Consider the following 19,253-nt stretch of genomic DNA (forward strand, 5'->3'; position numbering starts at 1 on the left):
GTAACTAGCAAGTAGCAAGATCAGGATTCAAGTCAAAAAGTCTGGCTCTGGAGACAATGCTGTGTCTTTAAAAGTATTTGAGCAGGGAATACCCACAATGTACCTTCAGACAACCTGAAAATAAATAACCAGGGCCATTACATATGCTGCAGATGTTCTTTATAGTAAGCCATTGTATAAATGGCTTTAGATTAAAAGCATATTAAATGTGCTTGTTTGAATAGCAAGATTATTAAACAAAAGAGACTCACCACAAGTTAAAGACGGAGAAAAGATATAATCAAATACCTATGGATCTCAATTAACACCTCACTAATTCTCACTCACTTATTCAGAAAGTGACTTTTTGTTTTCTCCACATGCGATATGCTAAATCCATGTGACAAATATGAGAGGCGATGAAGGGCATCATTATTTTGCCAGTACCCTCAGTGTTCTTGTGGAGGCTGCCTTCTCTTGCCATTTCCAAAAAAAATCGCATCTTGTATTCATGGACCTCGATGGCATGCATATTCATCTTCTTTGTCTTTGCAAAATATTTACAAAGCCCACTATTGCCTTTGGTGATGTTACAGACTAAGGCCAGGTGGGGGAGCTCTTCAAAGGGCACTACATAGAAATCTAGTAAGCAGACCAAGCCGGTAGGTAAGCAATTATGACGAAAAAATGAGGCCAAAATGTAACTGTAAAATACAACAACAACAACAACTGAGGCTTGATGATGGTGTGTGCGCCATCAACAATTATGATGAAAAAATGAGGCCAAAATGTAACTGTAAAATACAACAACAACAACAACAACAACTGAGGCTTGATGATGGTGTGTGCGCCATGAGAAAAACAAGAAAAGAATATAAAACACTGAACTAACACGAAGATATGTGGTCAAATAAAGGCTTCTCATGACTTTTTGTTGATTTTACATCCTGGATATTAGACAAAGAAAAGAGCAAAATGAGTTGCATAATTTTGAGAACATCTATTGTTAAAGACTGGATATGTTATTGGTTCCAAGTCCAGACAGAGTGAGCTAATGTTGAGTCTAACACCCTGAGAACAAGATCCTTATCCTCCTCTTTCAGTTGGATCCCAGAGCCCAGCAGATCATGGTGCCCACATGCAATACATTTTGTATGCATTGAACAAAAGAGCCTTATCTTGACTTGTAGAAGAATAGGTTGTAGTTATTTAGTAGTAGCAAATTGGAGTTATAGTTATTGAGGGCCAGGATTGAGGGCCCTGGTAAAGTGCCTTCACTCCTGTACTTGTACAACTTTAATTCATAGGTTGCTTTAGGGTCATAATAATATATAACAAAATATATTTTGCTGTTACCATTCTTTTATCATTGCCATTATCACATCTTAAGGTAATGTTTTGTAGTTCCAGAACCCTAGTTTCTTAAACCAGGATTCCAACGCGAGATCAGTTTTATTTCTAAGACCCGAAGTGACTGCTTTCTTCTCTGTGTCCAAAACTATTGAGTACCTTTGTTGTAGACCTGGGAAAATAAATAAATATTTCAAAATATTTGTGATGAACAAATTTCTTAGGAAGTTGCAGCCATCTTTTATAACTTGAAGCAAAAATGTACCATTCATTTTACATAACGTTGGTTATGAATTCTGGGTGTAGATATGGGCACATTTTCCAACACCAGAGGGAGTCTAATAGTACATGTCTATAGTTGGCAAAGAATGGTACTGTTGGAAGTTGAACATTTATTTAGACAGGCATCCAGCAAAATCTTAGTGCTTATTAGGTAACAGATTCTAATTTAAGGAATTTAATTAACAAAATAACATAAATCATTATAATATAGCTAATGTTTGCTGAGCTTTTTTCATGATGTATGCAGTGCTATGCATTATTACATCTAAATTTCACAATATGTATGGTAGACACTTTAATCATGGGACTCATAATTGGAGATTTAAAAAAATAGATTTGAAAGGAGTGCACACAAGGCAAGTACCTATGCTTCTCAAAGAAACAAAAACCCTAACCTTAGGATTCTAAACAGGGTCATTCTGTCAATTTTTATTAGCCAGTTGGCCACATCCCAGGGTAATTGATATGTTTTACTTCTTTTAAAAAAAATGATAATTATTAATTTCTGAAAGTCTATATATAAGAATGCTGATAAAATTGCCATGCTGGAAGTACCTGAAAGGTCACTGAGGCATCATTTCACTTCTAATGTGATCCATGCTTTGGATCTTCAAAACAATGAAATAGGGAAAAGCTTCCCTTTAGGGAACAGTCTTTAGGTAGTTTTGTTAAAAAGAGGTGGTTAGAACCAATTCTTAATCAAAGATTAAGATTTGGGTGGGGCCGATTAGCTTCAGCCCAGTGAAATACACAGTATTTAGCCAAAGACTATTTATAACCCAAGCATAGCACAAAAGTATGCAGTGAATCACAGGGTGTGATAGACTGGTAAGGCAGTGAGTAAACTAGATAATATGAATTTTTCGACTCTAACCTATTAACAATAATGTGAGAAGAACTGCAGTAAGAAAAACTCCAATTGGAATCCCAGCACTTCCACTTTAAGGGATATAATCTTGGGCAAGTGACTTAGCTTAAGTCCCTGTTTTCTCATCCGTTATGCAGAAGGGACAATGGTATCTACTTTATAATTTCTTTATAAGGACTCCAAAAAATATAAATATGTCAGGACTTTTTCTGTAAAAGTGAGAGAATCCTCAATTTGAATTGGTTTAATGAACAACTAAAAGGAATTATTTTTATTACTGTCAGATCCCGCTGCTTCAGGTACAGTTAGATCCAAATATTCAGATGAAGGTGTCATGATACCATCTCCCCAAATCTTGACTGTGCAACTTCTTAATGGCTTAATTCTAGGGCAAGCTATTTCCTTACTGACAAGGATAGCTCCCAACATCTTCAGGCTTCAACGTGCTACCTTAACTTCCCCTGCAGACTAAGAGCATCTTTCCCAAAACGCCAGCAGAAGCCCCAGAAATACCTTTCATTGGCCTAGTTTGGTCAAATGTCCTTTTCTGGAGCCAGAAGATCAACTTCATGGACTGAGTTAGGGTGACATATGATCCTCTAAAAACTGCTGAGTTTGCAGAAAACAAAATAAAACAAAAAACTTTATTGCAACAAATATCTAGAAAAGTGCTTGGCATGTAGTAAGTATTAATAAGTGTACCATATATTAATTTTAAAATATAACCTATTTTTTAAACCCTCGAATATGTAGAGCTACCAACTTTCAGCCACATTTTCCAGGGCCACACATACATGACTAGAATCTGTTAAACCTAAAGGAACCTCTAGTTAGGGCTGACCACAATATGTAAGGTTTAACATGACTCAGTTTTTAGGATAGAAAGTGTTCCGAGTTTTGGAGAAAGCCTGCACTTTCCCCTAAAGAGCCTGGATGAATTTTAAGTAAATGATAACTTTGTGGATAATATTTTACTTTACTTATGAATCATCATAACGCTAGCAGAAGTTACTCTTTTGTTCCATTATACTGGAAGTATGGCTTAGAGGCCAAAAGCAAGAATTTACTATCAAGTAGCACAGTCAGAATGGAATAGCTCTCACCCCAACTAACAATATAAATAATAATTATTGCGATGACTATAATCTCTATAAGAGTTTGTCCTTCATCAATAATTAAATATATTTAATAGGAACCAGAGGCATGGGTACTTGCAGTTCTGCTGTGAACACATTAATTATCTATGACAGGAGATTTACATTGCGATGTATAAGTCTATATCAGGATTTATGACAATGTACTCTGGTTCCCCTTTGTGAAGTGTCTAGTTCCCTGAGTAAGTGAAGTGAAGATACTAAACAGAATCTATAGAATCTACTGAATGAAGCTAAGGCTAAATTCTGCTGTTAATTCACTTTCAGGATTTTAACTTAGAGTGTGAACACTTGTTTTTATTTCAAATTCCCATACTTCTAAATATGTAAGGTTCTAGTGTATTCTAAATAGCTCAGAGCTTCATTTGCCTTTATTCTCAAAATTCTACAAATTTTAAAAAGTGAGATTATAGTTTTTGTGGTGTTTTAAGCACAATGGAGAAATCATCCTGCCAATAACAACTTGCATAAGTTTTCCCTTTCACTTTATCAGCCACCATTGACTTTTTCAGTTTATGAGCAAGTGATTTTCCCAGTTTGCGTTGACTGTGTACAAATCCTCCTCAAAATCCTGTTCTGGGGCTGGGAGGATGCCTGCCATTGTACTGACTGTTAGCAACCTTGCCATGTGAAATGTTTGCCTGTAGTTCAGGTTTATTTTTATGTTTTCTTTTGTTTTTTAATATTAGGAATATAAATGTCAATTAGAGCCCTTAGATTTCTGCCAGAAAATAAGGGATCACATTTTTTAAAAAAGGAAACGGTCATTTCAATGGGGTGACTATATTCCCTCCACATAAAAATATTTATGCTGTCAACATAAGAAAAGTCCAAACCTGTAGAGAGTTTATAGAGTCTGAGCCAAACTGATGGCAATTGCCAGCAAGCAAAAATCTCAATGGACTGAGAAAATGCTCCAGAGAATGACATTAGAATAAAAGGAGACATAAGGAGGGGTAAGTGAAATACACCGGTGGCAGATTAAGGAGGCAAGACAAAGCAAAATGGAAATCTCTGAGATATAATAAAAAGTAAAACAGAGAGACATACTTCATTACGTTGGTGGATATGGGAGAGTTAGTAATTAACATTTACAGCACATAGAGATGGCATGCTGGGGACAAGGTAACCATGAGGGCTTTGTGGTCCCTACTCTGGTGGGAGGTTATGCCCTGAATGGTCTGGAAAAGGGGATTTCTCTCGCATTTCAAAGGTATGTTTTCTTAGATGCAAAATGACAATGGACAGACAGGCTCACTTAAGGTAAAGTTGACTTTCGTCAAGGAAGCTACAGGCCTAGGATGTGACTAACCACAATAACTCACTTTTAGTCAGGAATTTTTATGTTCAGACCATCCTATGTGGTGAATTTCAGTCTCTGAGTATGTCAGGCCTATCATGCTGGCCTCCTCTGAGCTTGTCCGGTATAGTTTGTGACCCCTTTTTCCTCCACATGCTAAGATTTATCAACTGGAAGGCACTAGAAATAGGCAATTTTTATTATGTCCTGTTGACATTTTCAACCTAATAACTTGGATTAATACTGTAGCTAAGTCAAAACAATTGAGCACTATAATCTCTGGAAATGAGATGCTCTCTTTTATGAGAATTTAAAGACTAATCTGACCACCTTTGAGAGTCATTAACATATTTAACATCCTAATGACATGAAATTAAGTCTATGAAACAACAAATTCCTCTTCATGTAATAACCTGGGATGCTAAAGGTGGGTGAACAAGAGATGTGAAAGGAGAAAGGTTGGGAGTCCCAGGGCAGCCTCAGAGAGGACTCTCTTCTGATACCATATGGTGGAGAGGAGCAGAGCCAGTACCCAGACGGTGACAATAGGGGAAAGCCCAGGAGACTTTTTCTTTGGAAGTTGCTTTTAGGATCACGCCTTCATACTGCTGCCCTGATTCCCACTTCACAATCATACTAAAATACTGAGCTGAAAGCCAGTGAATTCCTCTGGCCAGACCTAATATCCTTTTCTTTATCTTTATTCTTTTTCATTTTAATCATTTCTCCATGTTTTGAATGTAGTAACTCTTGACTACTCTATTTTGACCCTTCTATCTACTTCTCCTCTGTTGTTTTTATGGGAGTTACTCACCAACTCTTAGCTTTGAATAATCCAAAAGTATTAGCCCAGTCATGAAGCATTCTCTTTTTCCTTTTTTCCCATTTCTTGAGTACATACAAGATTCCATTTAATTTAATCATTGAGTATATCTTGCCCTCCTAATTTAGGTACTAATTTGGGTACCTGATTAAATACAATCTCAAAGTGATCTCTTCAGTGTATGTGTGTGTGTGTGTGTGTGTGTGTGAGAGAGAGAGAGAGAGAGAGAGAGAGAGAAGAGAGAGAATTTGGGCAACTGTCTCATTCTCTGTATGCATAAATGATATTTGCTCATTCGGATTGTAAATTCTTAAAAATAGAAAATATAGGCAGTAACTTGAGCATGTATTTTAGAGTCAGAACTATGTTCAAATAGTGCTATTGCTCATAATGAACTTTTATAGGTCACTAAACTCTCTGAACCCAACTTTCTACACCTTTAAAATTAAATAATAATACCCTTCTGAGATAGAGATATTAAATGAGAAGATTTATATAGAATATAGTGGATTTTCAGTAAATGATTTCTTCCTGTGTTTTTAACTTCTCTCACATCACTCATTCTGTCACCAATCCTAGAAACACAATTGTTGAGCTCAGTTTGGGTTTGATTGATTAATTGATTGGTTGGTTGAAACTAACAAAATTAGGACAGTTGGGATGTACTGGCTAATCAACCAAATACCCCTTCCACATTCTTTCAACAATGTAAATTATAAAAGTATTATCTCAATAAAACCTTTCAACAATGTAAATTATAAAAGTATTATCTGAATAAATCAGTTAAATTACTAATCGCTTTTTTTTTTTTAAAGAAAATGCTAATGCTTAGAAGATAGGGGCACGATACTTTTCATATGTCTCTTAAATATTAATAAAGTTATTTGTGGTGTTATTTGGAAAGATCTATAATATGAAAATACAACATCTCATTTACATTTGATGAGTTAACTTACTGTGAGTTATTTTATTTAGCTTTAATTTTTATTTAGTGATTAATAGAACTAGAGATTGTAAAAGCTGCCAAAAGAGAGTAAATATCAACACAGAAAATTGAGATGGGAATCAAGGAACTCATTAAAACAAAACTCGACAACTCGACATAAAATCCTAAATATTAGACAGTAGTATTTTTCTAGTAGTAAAACTAGGGAATTAAACATAAAGCCCAATGATAGCAGCCTTATTGAAATAAAAGTATTTCTCAACCCAAAAGAATCTAGGCATCTGATTAGCTCATGTAGAGATAATTATTTATGATAGCATTTACTGGTAAAGAGGAAAGAGTGAAACCTTAGACGCTCAGTCGTGACTTAGGCAGAATTTATTTGTAATTCTGAAGCACTGAAGTGGAAGTCATTGCAGTGACTCAGAGCATTGTGATGGTCCAGCTGTCCCTGGAGCCTGCCTCTCCTGTGTGTAGTCAGGAATCACAATGCCAGAGGGAAGACTAACTGGAGGTGATGGTCATGTAACTACTTAACTGGCATAATTGCACCACAACTGAAAGGGAGAAACATTTGGTTACTTTACCTTCAATACTTTAGAGTTAATTTTCATTGATTCCCAGAGCACAGATGAAATGGACACTGGATCTAGTTCTCTGCCTGTGAAAACAATATCAAGGGCTATTTTCATAAAGAACTCAGTGATTTCTTTTTAATATAATGACAATTTATTTTACTAAGAGCCACTCAATCATTTGGGAACGAAGAAGCTTACTTTATTTGACATATTTATTTTATAGCAATGTCTCCTTTGTCTCAGGAATGTTTTATGTAAATCAGTTCAGTCAGATAAGATACACGGCATTAAAAGCATACAGCAAGTCAGAGAAGCACCCAACACTTACTAATATCACCAATCATTGGTATGCTCTTTTATTCTAAGAAGGCCACTTCTATTTTCTTATGTCTTTTGTATAGATTTTTAAAAATTAATTAACTTATTTTTTATGGTGACATTGGTTAACGAAATCCAATAAGTTTCAGGTGTACACTTTAACAGTAAGGCATATATGTTTACACTATGTATTCACCTCCCATAGTTAGATATCTTTTTGTCATCACATATTTGACTCCTTTTACCCCATCGACCTCCCTCCTCCCACCACTCCCTCCCTACCTTCTGGTAACCACTAGTCTATTGTCCATGTCCATGAGTCTCTGTTCGTTTGTCCTGTTCATTTGTTGCTTTTAGGTTTATATCCCACATATAAGTGATATCATGTGATTTTCAACTTTTTCTGTCTGGCTTATTTTGCTTAGCATGATTATCTCAAGGTCCATCCACATTGTCACAAATGGCAGTATTTCATCTCTTCTTATAGCTGAGTAATATTCCATTGTATATATGTACTACAGTTTCTTTAGCCAATCATCTATCATAGGACACTTCGGTTGTTTCCATGTCCTGGCCACTGTGAATAATGCTGCTATGAACATTGGTGTTTTTTTATGATTTGTTATTTTGGAGCTTCTCAGAAAATTGGGAAACAATACAATGATTAATAGGCCCCAAACCTAGTTGTATAAATGTATAAATAAGTTCCCTATATAATATGCCATTTTATGTTTTGAAATATTATTTTTGGCTATGTACCAAAATATTGCCACTCTACATTTTTCTTAATATTTTACTCTATATCTCTTTTAAAACTATAGCTTGCCTAAGCATGCCCTTATGACAGTTGCATTTCATTCATAAAATAAATCAAATTAGAGTTAACAAAGATTATAGGCCTAAAAAGTATATTGTTTTGCTTGGTTCTAGGTAGTCTAGATGAAATACTAATGTTTACTTGATAACTGTTTGTATATGTCACCTCTTCCAGGAAGCCTTCTTTGACTCTTCCTTATCAGAATTATGCCCTTACTCTTTGTGCTCCCATGATACCCTGTCCTCACCTGGATTTGTCTGACTTCTTTCCTGTTTCCTCCTCTGGACTATGAGAAACTTGTGGCAGGGACATTACATTTTTCTTTGGCTCCTGAGCATCAAGCAAAATGTTTGACACATTGTTATTGCTTAAAAAGTTTTCACTGAATGAATGAACAGTCTAAAGTCATTATTCTATGGCTTTCCAGTCAATCCATGTGTAAACATTTTTTTTTTCTGACAACGGTCAAAGCAACATAATTGGATAATCTGATGAGTAGTCATTAAGATCATCGTCATGGACTATTTGATGATTTAGATCATGATCTACAAATAGGGCCATTTTATAGGCTTGAATTGATGGACTTAAGTTTTCTTGCTGTTATGGATATCATTTACATTAACAACAGAAACCCCATACACAGTTTTCAAAGTGTTCATACTAATTAGATACTAATAAAAAAGGAAATAATCTGTATATAAATTTCATTACCTGGATTTTGAAATTCAGAGCAAAGAGGTGGGGTGTTTATTTATTTTGAGACTGGAAAGTCAGGAGTCTAGCAAATGAGGCACGTGTTGCAGTTGTTTTCCTGGAATATTGTCAGACCAATCGGAGTTTGCAAAGAACTTTTATGGTCAGTATAAATATTTTGAGCTGGAGGCATCATTACCAGCTGATATTTTCTTTCTTCAAGACCAGCTGTTCAGGAGAATCCCGGACGAGAGCCAGGCACATTTGAGACTTGGATCTCACCGAAGACCGCCACAGATTCCTGTGCAGCAATGTCGGTGTTAGAAGAAAGCCGACCATTTGCTCAACAGTTATCCAATGTCTACTTTACAATACTTTCACTTTTCTGTTTTAAGCTTTTTGTGAAAATCAGCCTTGCCATCCTCAGTCATTTCTACATCGTGAAAGGCAACCGCAAGGAAGCGGCAAGGATAGCAGCTGAATTTTATGGAGTAACCCAAGGACAAGGTATGTTGATAGTAACGCTCTCTTGTTTCAAGTTGAGTTTAACTATCATTTCATCCACAGTCCAAGAAAACATCACATGTTTTCTTTATGGACTGTTTCAAAGTGAATATTTTGTAAATTTCTGGTTACGGAAAATATTTGTTAACTCCCCTTCGTGGTTTCATAAAAAAGAAAATTACTTTGCTGTATCAATGTCTGGGTTAATAAAATCAAGGTATCATTTCAAAATAGATTAATGGAAACATATTATTAAATGTACATTTTTCTATTAATATTTAAAAACTTTAAAAATTTTATTTGCCAAGCCATAGTTTTAGAGGGTTCAGTTTCTGATTACACTTCAATTGTCCTTTCCTTTAATATGTACACAAATTTTTATGATTTTTAATTAAAATATTTAGTTATATGTAAAATAATTGTTATTAAAGAGATTTGAAGGTTTTGTTTGTCTTTCACGACTTTTATTTTACTAAGATTAACCACTTGATTATGAAATAATGCACTATATTGCAAATATTAAGATTTATGGCATGTGTTTTTCTGATGGAATTGTTGCTATGCTTGATTTGTAAAAAAATTAATTAGAAGAGGATAGGAATATGAATTAACAAATTTTATATGTGTACAACCAAGTACATCCATCCATGTTTCTTGGAATAAATTGAAATATTAGACCAAATGAGAAACAATAATTTTAAAGTTAGACTTTAAAGGTTGTGAAATCATTTACATTCTATTGGACTGATATCTGTACAATAAAAACAGTTCTTATAGTGGGTTTTGAGGTGACATTTTAATTGCTTATAGTCTTTTGATTAATTTCTGGTTTGAAAATCAGCAGGCGAACATGATTATTTTAGAGCCCAAAATACCTCTAAAGTAACTTAAAATTTCAGAATCAAAATATGCTATCTCATAATTAAAGAATGTACTATAAAAAAGAGCACTTAGAGTAGAAAATTTGCCTTCTTAAATGATTTTTCTACATCTTCAACTTGTGAAAAGTCATTTTAACTCTAGAGTACTCTTTAAGTACATGGAAAGTTGAGTGAAAGTAGCAAATATTTTTTTGATGTGTGAGGTAGATAATATTTTTCCCAAGGAAAATTTTTCTTATACAAAGTAAGGACTTCATGTACTCATTTAAAGTGAAGAAAATCTAAATGCCAGAATGCAACTTTCACATGGAAGGTGGGACCTATCTAGAGGAAATAGTGGTATTTAATCATTCGCCCACCAGCTCTCCTTTCTAACAGGTATAACTATTTAAATGTGGCATACATTATGTTGGTAAGTAGAGTATTTTGCAAACATAAAAGACTTGATTTTAAAACAAAAATCATATTTTTAGATATAAGGGTAAATAGATTATATGATCATAAGGTCCTAAAGTTTACTCTCTTAGGCAGCTTATAGCTCATTACTTCAAACTCAAATCTTGTCTGTGTATTATGAAAATTGTCATACATAAAAATGTGAAATATGGGCTAAAAATCCACATTTCTTTGTGAGTTGACAAGGGATTTAGAGGAAGCTATGGAAGCTCCTTTTCAAACATATTTACAAATGAAAATAAACAATCATCCCCTCTGTAGTCTACTTTCAGTGTGCTTAAACTGGGAACTCATTGGAATATAACAAATGGCTTCTATTTTCTTGTCTACCTTTGTCAGCTTGTGTTAAGACATATTAGAACTCTCAGATTATGTCACAAAAAAGAAAGAAGTTATCACTCACAGTTAGAGAACACTTTTCCTGGGAATATCAAGTTTTTAAAAATTTTGTTTTGTGTTGTTTTTAAATTGGATCTATTTCACAAAATTTTGTCTTCTAATATCTTACATTAATGCATATATTAAATAGAATATATCATGATAATTTTCGTTCGGTATAAGCATAATTAATCTTCGTTTTTTTTATATTGGAAGACAATCAGGGATCTTACAAACTCTTTCTTGATCGTCTACCTCTAAGAATTAATTATTCCTTGCCCAGGAAATTATTACTCCATTTTAATATGGCTTTTACTTTTATTTACTACAATTAAACTATTTTTATTTTGACTGTATTTTTATAATTAACTAATCAAGCTTAATTGCCTTTGCTTAATCTGGCAATTTCCTCCTTCCTAGGAAAGATTATCACCTTCACTCCACTTTGAATTAGATTTCTCCTTCCTACTTTCAAGACTTAGCCAGATTGTTCCCCAACATTTCTGATGTGGGCTTGCCAAATTCCATGAAATATGAGCTGATGTGTGTATTTTCATGTCTTTCACAATCACAGAAGACCATGTTGACAACATTCTGATGTCCTCCCCACGAGCAGTAATGCTGTGCTATGAAATGATAGAGATTGTGTCTTCCTAGATATGACTGCACATCAGCTCATTGTATTAGACAAATGTTGGGTGGTCTTTTTAAAGCACTTTGCAATGAGGCTTCTGGAGAAGGTATGATTACACAACGAGAATGTTGAAAGGCTAAATGGTAGCTAAAATAGCTTAAGGTTATTTCCTTCTTGGTTTCTTTGGTATTCCAGTAAACCTAACATATCTTTTGTATGAAAAAATTTTATCAACTCCACCATCATACTAAAAGATGTATTTGTTATGCTTTTCTATATAACTACCTCCTGTATCATTCTTGCTGTTTAATATCTTGATGATAATCTCTATATATCAGAGGTCTAGCTTATTTTTAAAGCTAACACTCTACTTTGAGATTGACAGTGAAAGGTGTTGTAATATCAAACAGTACAGAGAGCAAAAGATGGTGTGAAGGAGTACACTGATATCTGAAATCATTCCCAGGACCTAGAAGAAGCCATGAACTACTAATATCCCAAGGACAATTCAAGAGGCAGCTCCTATCTTCTGTTAAGGCTAATTTTTTTCAAGTTTTATCTGAGGCTCTGAAAGAAATGTAGTAGTTTTACCTACAAGCGGACAGGGCAAGTTCTAAGGCCTGTTGTTTGAGTACCCCTGATATTAAGGAACTAAAGAAATAGAATATAACAAAGGCAAAATGTACAGTTCCCACCTGTAAGTAAGGGGATTATTCTAATTAAGGAGATGGTATATCAACATATAATAATTGCTTTCCAGAAATACTAAATACCAAATGAATCTAAAGAATGGAAAGGTTAGTTTCAGATCTGGACTTTCAGAGATAGTTTCATGGAGGAGGTAGATCTCGAGTTGACCCCAGGAATGAATAGATGCATGAATTTAGGGGTACACAGAGAATATGAAGAGATTGGACTGGAGTAGTAGGTTCATGAAGTGGAAAAATGGTAATAAATTGGGCACAGTTATGAAAGAATTTAAATGGCAAGCTAAGCAATTAGAACTTAACTTTGAAGGTGGTAGGAATCACTGAAAGTTTCTGGTATGAGTGAAGGTGGGAAAATGGGAAAAGACCTGTATAAAATCCTACTTTAAAGTAGATTTATATTGTAGTGATCTTTGGAGTTGGACAATAGGACCGGTTTGAGGTAGGTAGACCAGTAGGCCCCTGCCATAAGGCAATGAGGACCTAGACTTGTTGGTATGTATAGAAAAGAAAGAATGACTATAAAAAAAAAAAAAAGAAAGAAAGAAAAGATGAAAAGAAGAATGAATGAATCTGATGAATCCTTTAAATAGCATTACCAGAGAGAGCAAATGTTACCTTAGGCAACTGATTTTCTCCCAGAATTAGATTTAAGGTAGCTAAAGAAAAATATATCAGTCAGAAACATATTAATTAGCCACACAGGAGAGTCTGCAATTCCCAGCTAATGCCACCCTGAAGACGTGGCATCCTTAGCTGCTTGATGAGTCTGGTAGGTTGCCTATCTCTAGTGTGAAATATCAGGGTAAATCAGGAAGTAGTAGAACTAGAATCTTAATTCTAGTCTGGCATTTAATTTATTTAATGTGTTCCTGTCGTCTCACTTTTTTGTCATCAGTTAGTAACTTCTGATTATAATTTGGTTTTCTATCTAGATTTGTCCAAAGGAAGAAAATGTGCTAGCTTGGCCCAGCAGTGTTTTAGTCCATCTGACACTAGGGTCATCGTTGTAAATTAATATATTTGCATCTTGATTTTTCAATTTTTGGTATTTTGTGCTCTTTGAGTTATAAATCTACCTCCAGGATGTGAATTTGCTCCAGCTTTGTTGATAGATCAAGTTTCCAAGCCTGCAAGGCCATGGACCAAATTCTAGACTGTGGAAAATACATCAGGCTAATGTCTCTCTGTGAGGCTGCTTGAAAAACAATCTCATGACACCTAACCTCTTCAGGCACTCCTTTCCTGGTTGAGACCTTATATAGAATAGAGAATGGATGTGAAATCATCTGATAGGCTATTTGTGCTTGTGATTTCATAAATTCGTTTTTAGGGTTCCCATTAAGCATGCAATTTTTTTTTTTTATTGTTGATACTTGGAAACGGACTGCAATGTCAACATGCTTCCACAAGTCAAAGTATTTGTCATTTGGAGAATAGTGTAACCAGGGTAAGAAAAGCAGCTAGGATTTTATAGAATGTAATATCATTGTTTCCTCTATCAGTAAAGTCCCCACTACGACTGAAAACAATTTCAGGAATTTAATTTTACAGCAGGTGCCAGCAACGGCAACAGCAGTGATACTTAAATGGTTTCTGAGGAGCAACCCATTTTGTGTGATTTGGGGGCTGCTGTGTTGATTTCGTCTGAGGTTAGTTTCATTAGGAACATTTCTCGAAATCTCAGCAGTGAAAAATTTCAAGAGACAAATCTGTGGGAAGATTTATTTCATGGTGTTCACTCAACAAAGGTACAAAAATACCTTAAAGATGTGAGAGTTTGGGGATACATTTTCTGTACTTAGGTAGAACTCCACATAAGAATAACTTGAATCAGTAGATCTGTTTTATTGTGACAAAAGGCATGACATTATAATCAAAAGTGCTACAAAAAAATTTTTTAAGAGATTTTAATTTTGCCCATGTTATACTCATTTTCAGATATGCCAGAGTACTTTTTTGGAAGAAATGATTACGATACTGAATTAAGAATGGAATCTGGGGACAAAGTTTCAAGTTTACAAAAGATGGTTTTTTAATGTATTATCTTTCTTATTTCTCTATATTTGGAGAAACACATGAATTTTTAGAATTAAGAAACTTGGCATAGCTGATTATAGCTTAGGAGGGTTCAATTTTCTTAGGAATACTCTTTTCATTTCTTTTTGTTCCTCTCTTCCTCCCTTTAGCCATTAATTTATTTGCTCACTTATTACTTACATCATTTACTTGTGTGTCATCTATGTCAAAGCCCTGTGCTAGTATTAAGGATAAAATATACAAACATACCACAGTCCCTTTCCTAAAGGTGTATATAGTCAAGTGGGAGAGACAGACAGATAATCAAGTCACTTAAAAGTGTGTAAGTCCTACTTTACAAGATTAAAAAAGTGTTTTGGGAGCACAGAGGAGAGAGTACAGAGAAAATACTTCTGCCTGGGATATGTTAGTTAAATAAAAGTTGTATCAACAATATGCATACATCCTTATTCATAATGCTTGAAAGCTTCTCAATTTCACACTTTCATCCTCTATTCACTTTTCACTTCAACTTTCATTATTATTATTATTATTATTATTTTATTATTATTATTCTAACTCATATACCTCCTGCCTAAATCTTTGCCAAAAGGTTCAGAGTTTTATTGTTAAAAGAATTTATTTTTAAGAAAGAACAAGTATGATCATTGCTTATCCATTAAGCTTTTTGAAAACTGCCAAGTACTTTGGTAAAAATTTTCAAAACAAATTTTGTATATATTGATAGATGACATTGTTATTGTCAGCTCTAAAGTTTTTATATAATAAGGACAATTAAAGAATGAAAGCTAGGTCTTGACCTACTTTCCAATTTACTTCTTTTAGGTGGTGGTAATTTATTAAAATAAGCTATTTTTCTTATTAATTGACATAACCAATACAGTTTTGAATTTAATTCAGTTCAATAAATATTTGGATACCTACTCTGCTCCTGGCACAATATTATGTGCAACATGTACACAGGATACATGTATATTTATATACATGTGGGTGTGAACATATATGTATTTATATATTTACCACATATTGCATATGACTTACTTTTAGAGTAAAAGGAGACTTAGGTGAGTGGAGCCAAATCTTGCACATGTAAAACAACCAAACATCAAGCAAGTAGAAAGTTATAAGGTGCTACAATAAGTTTTGCAATGAATGTTCTCTTAGGAAGTCTGTTGGGAGTATTAGACACCTCATTTCTCAATGAGGTAAAACTTCAAAGGCAGAACATATCTGGTTCTGTGCAAGGGTAGATGAAACCAAGCTGAATATGAAGACAAGGAGAAAGTTTACAATGCAGAACTAAACAAGCCTGGTTCATCTGAGACGAAGGTTGAAGTCTAAACCTTAGATGAGGACACATTGTTGGGTGCTTTGTGCCAATGTGAAAAATAAACACATCTTCTCAAATCACACATCCAAAAGTAAGTGGTTCTATTAAGAGTTTTCATTCACTAATGATGGAAATAATTACCACCATAAATATTTTTATAAAATCCTTGGTGTAATGAGTTAATTTGTCATTGTGTGCATTTCACGAACCACATCTCAGAGAAGATAGAATACCTTCTCGATGTTAACTTGTCAGTGCACATCCTTGGATTGGCTCCCTGGCAGTTCTGTGGGTTCCTGCAACAATTTTAGCACATTAAGCTCATTTCTCAACCTGGGGAGGAGAGAGGAAAGTTTATCTTTAATGACAGACAAACCATGTCATTGAAAGCAGGTGGAGTATTTGTAATGCCTCTTTCTCCAAAACCACCCTCAAATAGTTTTGGAAGGGAAGAGAAGAGAAGGGAAAGGAAAAGAGGGGAAGAAAAGGAAAGGAAAGAAGGAAGGAAGGAAGGAAGGAAGGAAGGAAGGAAGGAAGGAAGGAAGGAAGGAAAGAAGGAAGGAAAAAGCCAGCCAGCCATTTGACTGATAAGTGTCAGTCATACTGCTGTTTGAAATTCAAGATAACACAGTTTCAAAGATATCCTGCTATAGGAAAGTCTTAGAGTATATTGTTTCTCATGTGAAAATATGCCCAATATCACAGAGATTTAAGCATTCATTCTTTCCAGGCTTCTCTCAGCAACACTGCAAAGCAAACCTTTTAACACTGGAAATGTCCAAAGAATATCAGATCTGGGAGAGAGAGGCTTAAAGAGTCTCATAAATTGTTAGCACTTCCAGGTGGGCTGTGATTAAACAAGTCCATTTTGAAATTTAGGTTGAGGGAGAACATGTATTAGAATGATCTTTTTTCTCAATCTTATAATTCTCCATTGGTTACAGGATTTTATAAATTGCCTTTTAAGTAGATTTAAGAATTTTCTAGAAGAGCCTCAGGGACTGAGAGGTTAGGGTGGTATGACGGGATAAGGTTTCTATTGCCCCCTCCCACTCTCTGAACAGAACAACTCTACTTTGATGAATCTTCAGCAGTTGAGCTTTAAGAGAAATTTTTCTTTAATGGAAAGGATAAAATCGTGTTTAAAACTAAACTGTCCTAGTTTATTTCAAATGTTATATGTCACACGCATCTTTACAGAGCCTAACCACCTTATAAAATGAATCCTAACTGAATATCCTTGCAGCATTCTTTCCTAGGGATTAAAACAACAGTAAATATTTTGGACCCGTTAGAAATGTGCATAACTATGTGAGATGGCAGGAAGGCATCCTCTCTCCACCAGAGCAGCTAAAATTTCCATGTCATCATTACCTACTGAGCAAAATAGAAACGTTCAGAAATACATACTCTTTCCAAAAGGCTTAGAGTCTTAAACTATGGGCAGAGTACAAACTTACTGAAATTTAATGCCTAAATGCCATTCATGTTCTTAAATAGAAACACTGGCTCCACTCAGCTGTCAAGTGTGCAGCTAGATTTAAATGAAAATGGACAATGACACAATTAAGGTTCAGGCCCAGCGATGGAAAATCCGCTTCTCATCGTCATCACCCAGCAAAGTTCCTTGTTAATTGACTGAGTCAGGTAGGCTGCTGCTCAAGTACTGAAGGAAGTTACTCCTCCTCTAAAGAGGTCTCCACACACTACAATAGCAGTTACATAATGAGACCCTTTGTAATGATGAGTCTGTGAGTGACAACTCTTCAGTAACAACCAAACTAATATTGATTAGGCACTGAGATTTATGAGCTATCTATCACCCATCAAGTGAAAGTAGTAAGTCATTTTTTTGAGTGGAATGATGCATTGAATAAATTTCTCAATTTGGAAGCTTGATGTCTTATTTCCCTCTGAACCATTCAATATTTAGAATGGGGAATTGGGAAAAGGAAACAGTGCTAGTCCCTGTAGAGTTCAAATACATAGAATGACAGATCTATTGAGTCCAGGAACGAATATTTCTTCATAGTGACTCTCCAATAACTAAAATAAAAGGAGCTAAATGAAAATTGAGCATTTCTCCCTCTCTCAATTCCTTGTAGTTATGATGAAATAACCCATCTCGTAAAATCTAGTAAAATCTAAAATCTAGTATAGAAATTAAGTTTGATGGCTATTTACCATTACTCAAAGAATCAACAGAGCAAGAGTAGTTTGGATTGGAGAAACTACCTCCTGTACAATGAATATTAAATCCTAAAATGGTACTTGCATATCTAATTGGTATAACATTCCCAGAATGTGAAAGAAAGGGAAATCTGTTTAAGGAAGCTTAATATTCAAAGTCAACTGGAAGTAATGATAAAATTTTTTCAAAGTTATTTTTATTTATGAAAGTTAATTGGATTCAGTGATCGAGATTTTTATAATTTCTTAGAGCTTAATTTTTAAAAGCAGACACAACCACAAACCTGGTTCTACAGCTTTGTAATGAATATTTTGATTATTAAAAAAATAAGATTTTGGAGGACAAACAATTTAATTAGAAGGAAAAAAAAAAGAATTTTGTAATTAAGCCTCATGAGATAAACATGATTCTTGCCTAATAATTAGATTCTGAATTATCACAGGGGCACAGGGAAAAACAGCTGTTATTCTGGAGGAGGAGAAAAGTCACTTAGTCCTTGAAATAACTGCCAATGGCATACAGGAAAAACAGTGCCTTGGATACCGAAGAAACTCAGCAAATATTTATGCAATAAAAAAAAGACCTTAAATTAGGGAAAAATGGAGTTTTAAATCACGTTGCAGACAACCATGATTTAGCCACACATAAATTTTTCTATTATGTCTCTAGCACTTTCTAGTTGTGTCATCTTAGGAAAGTTGTTTAAAGTCTATAGCTTTCAGTTTCTTTAGTAAATGGAAATAGTGATATTTATTTCAGAGGGTTATTGTAAATTTTATATGAGATATAATTTATTACCTAAACTATTTGCCACAGTGTCTGGCATATAGATAATGCTCCACAAATTTTGGCTTTTTATATTGTCCTTTAAACTTTTCAAAAACAGGACAAAAATGTCACAATTTAGTAACATAGAGAAGCATCAGTAAGAAAAGATGGTGAAATTATAATAAATGGTGTTTTCTAAACAATTGCTGTAAGTACATGATAATACCAGACTTACCTGCTAAGCAGGTGTTGTGCT

General features: G+C 34.5%; 1 protein-coding gene across 1 annotated transcript in view; it reads left to right on the forward strand.

Annotated features, from left to right (window-relative positions):
• The first annotated feature begins 9,344 nt into the window (after positions 1 to 9,344).
• Positions 9,345 to 19,253, forward strand: part of ASB5 (ankyrin repeat and SOCS box containing 5) — a 41,843-nt gene continuing 31,934 nt past the window's right edge. Inside the window, exon 1 of the mRNA XM_011371504.2 lies at positions 9,345 to 9,615. Within this exon, the coding sequence (XP_011369806.1) occupies positions 9,420 to 9,615 (196 nt within the window). The 5' untranslated portion in view covers positions 9,345 to 9,419. The remainder of the gene's footprint in view (positions 9,616 to 19,253) is intronic.

Source organism: Pteropus vampyrus, unplaced genomic scaffold (genome assembly GCF_000151845.1).
Source record: "Pteropus vampyrus isolate Shadow unplaced genomic scaffold, Pvam_2.0 Scaffold8, whole genome shotgun sequence".
Classification (NCBI taxonomy): Eukaryota; Metazoa; Chordata; class Mammalia; order Chiroptera; family Pteropodidae; genus Pteropus; species Pteropus vampyrus.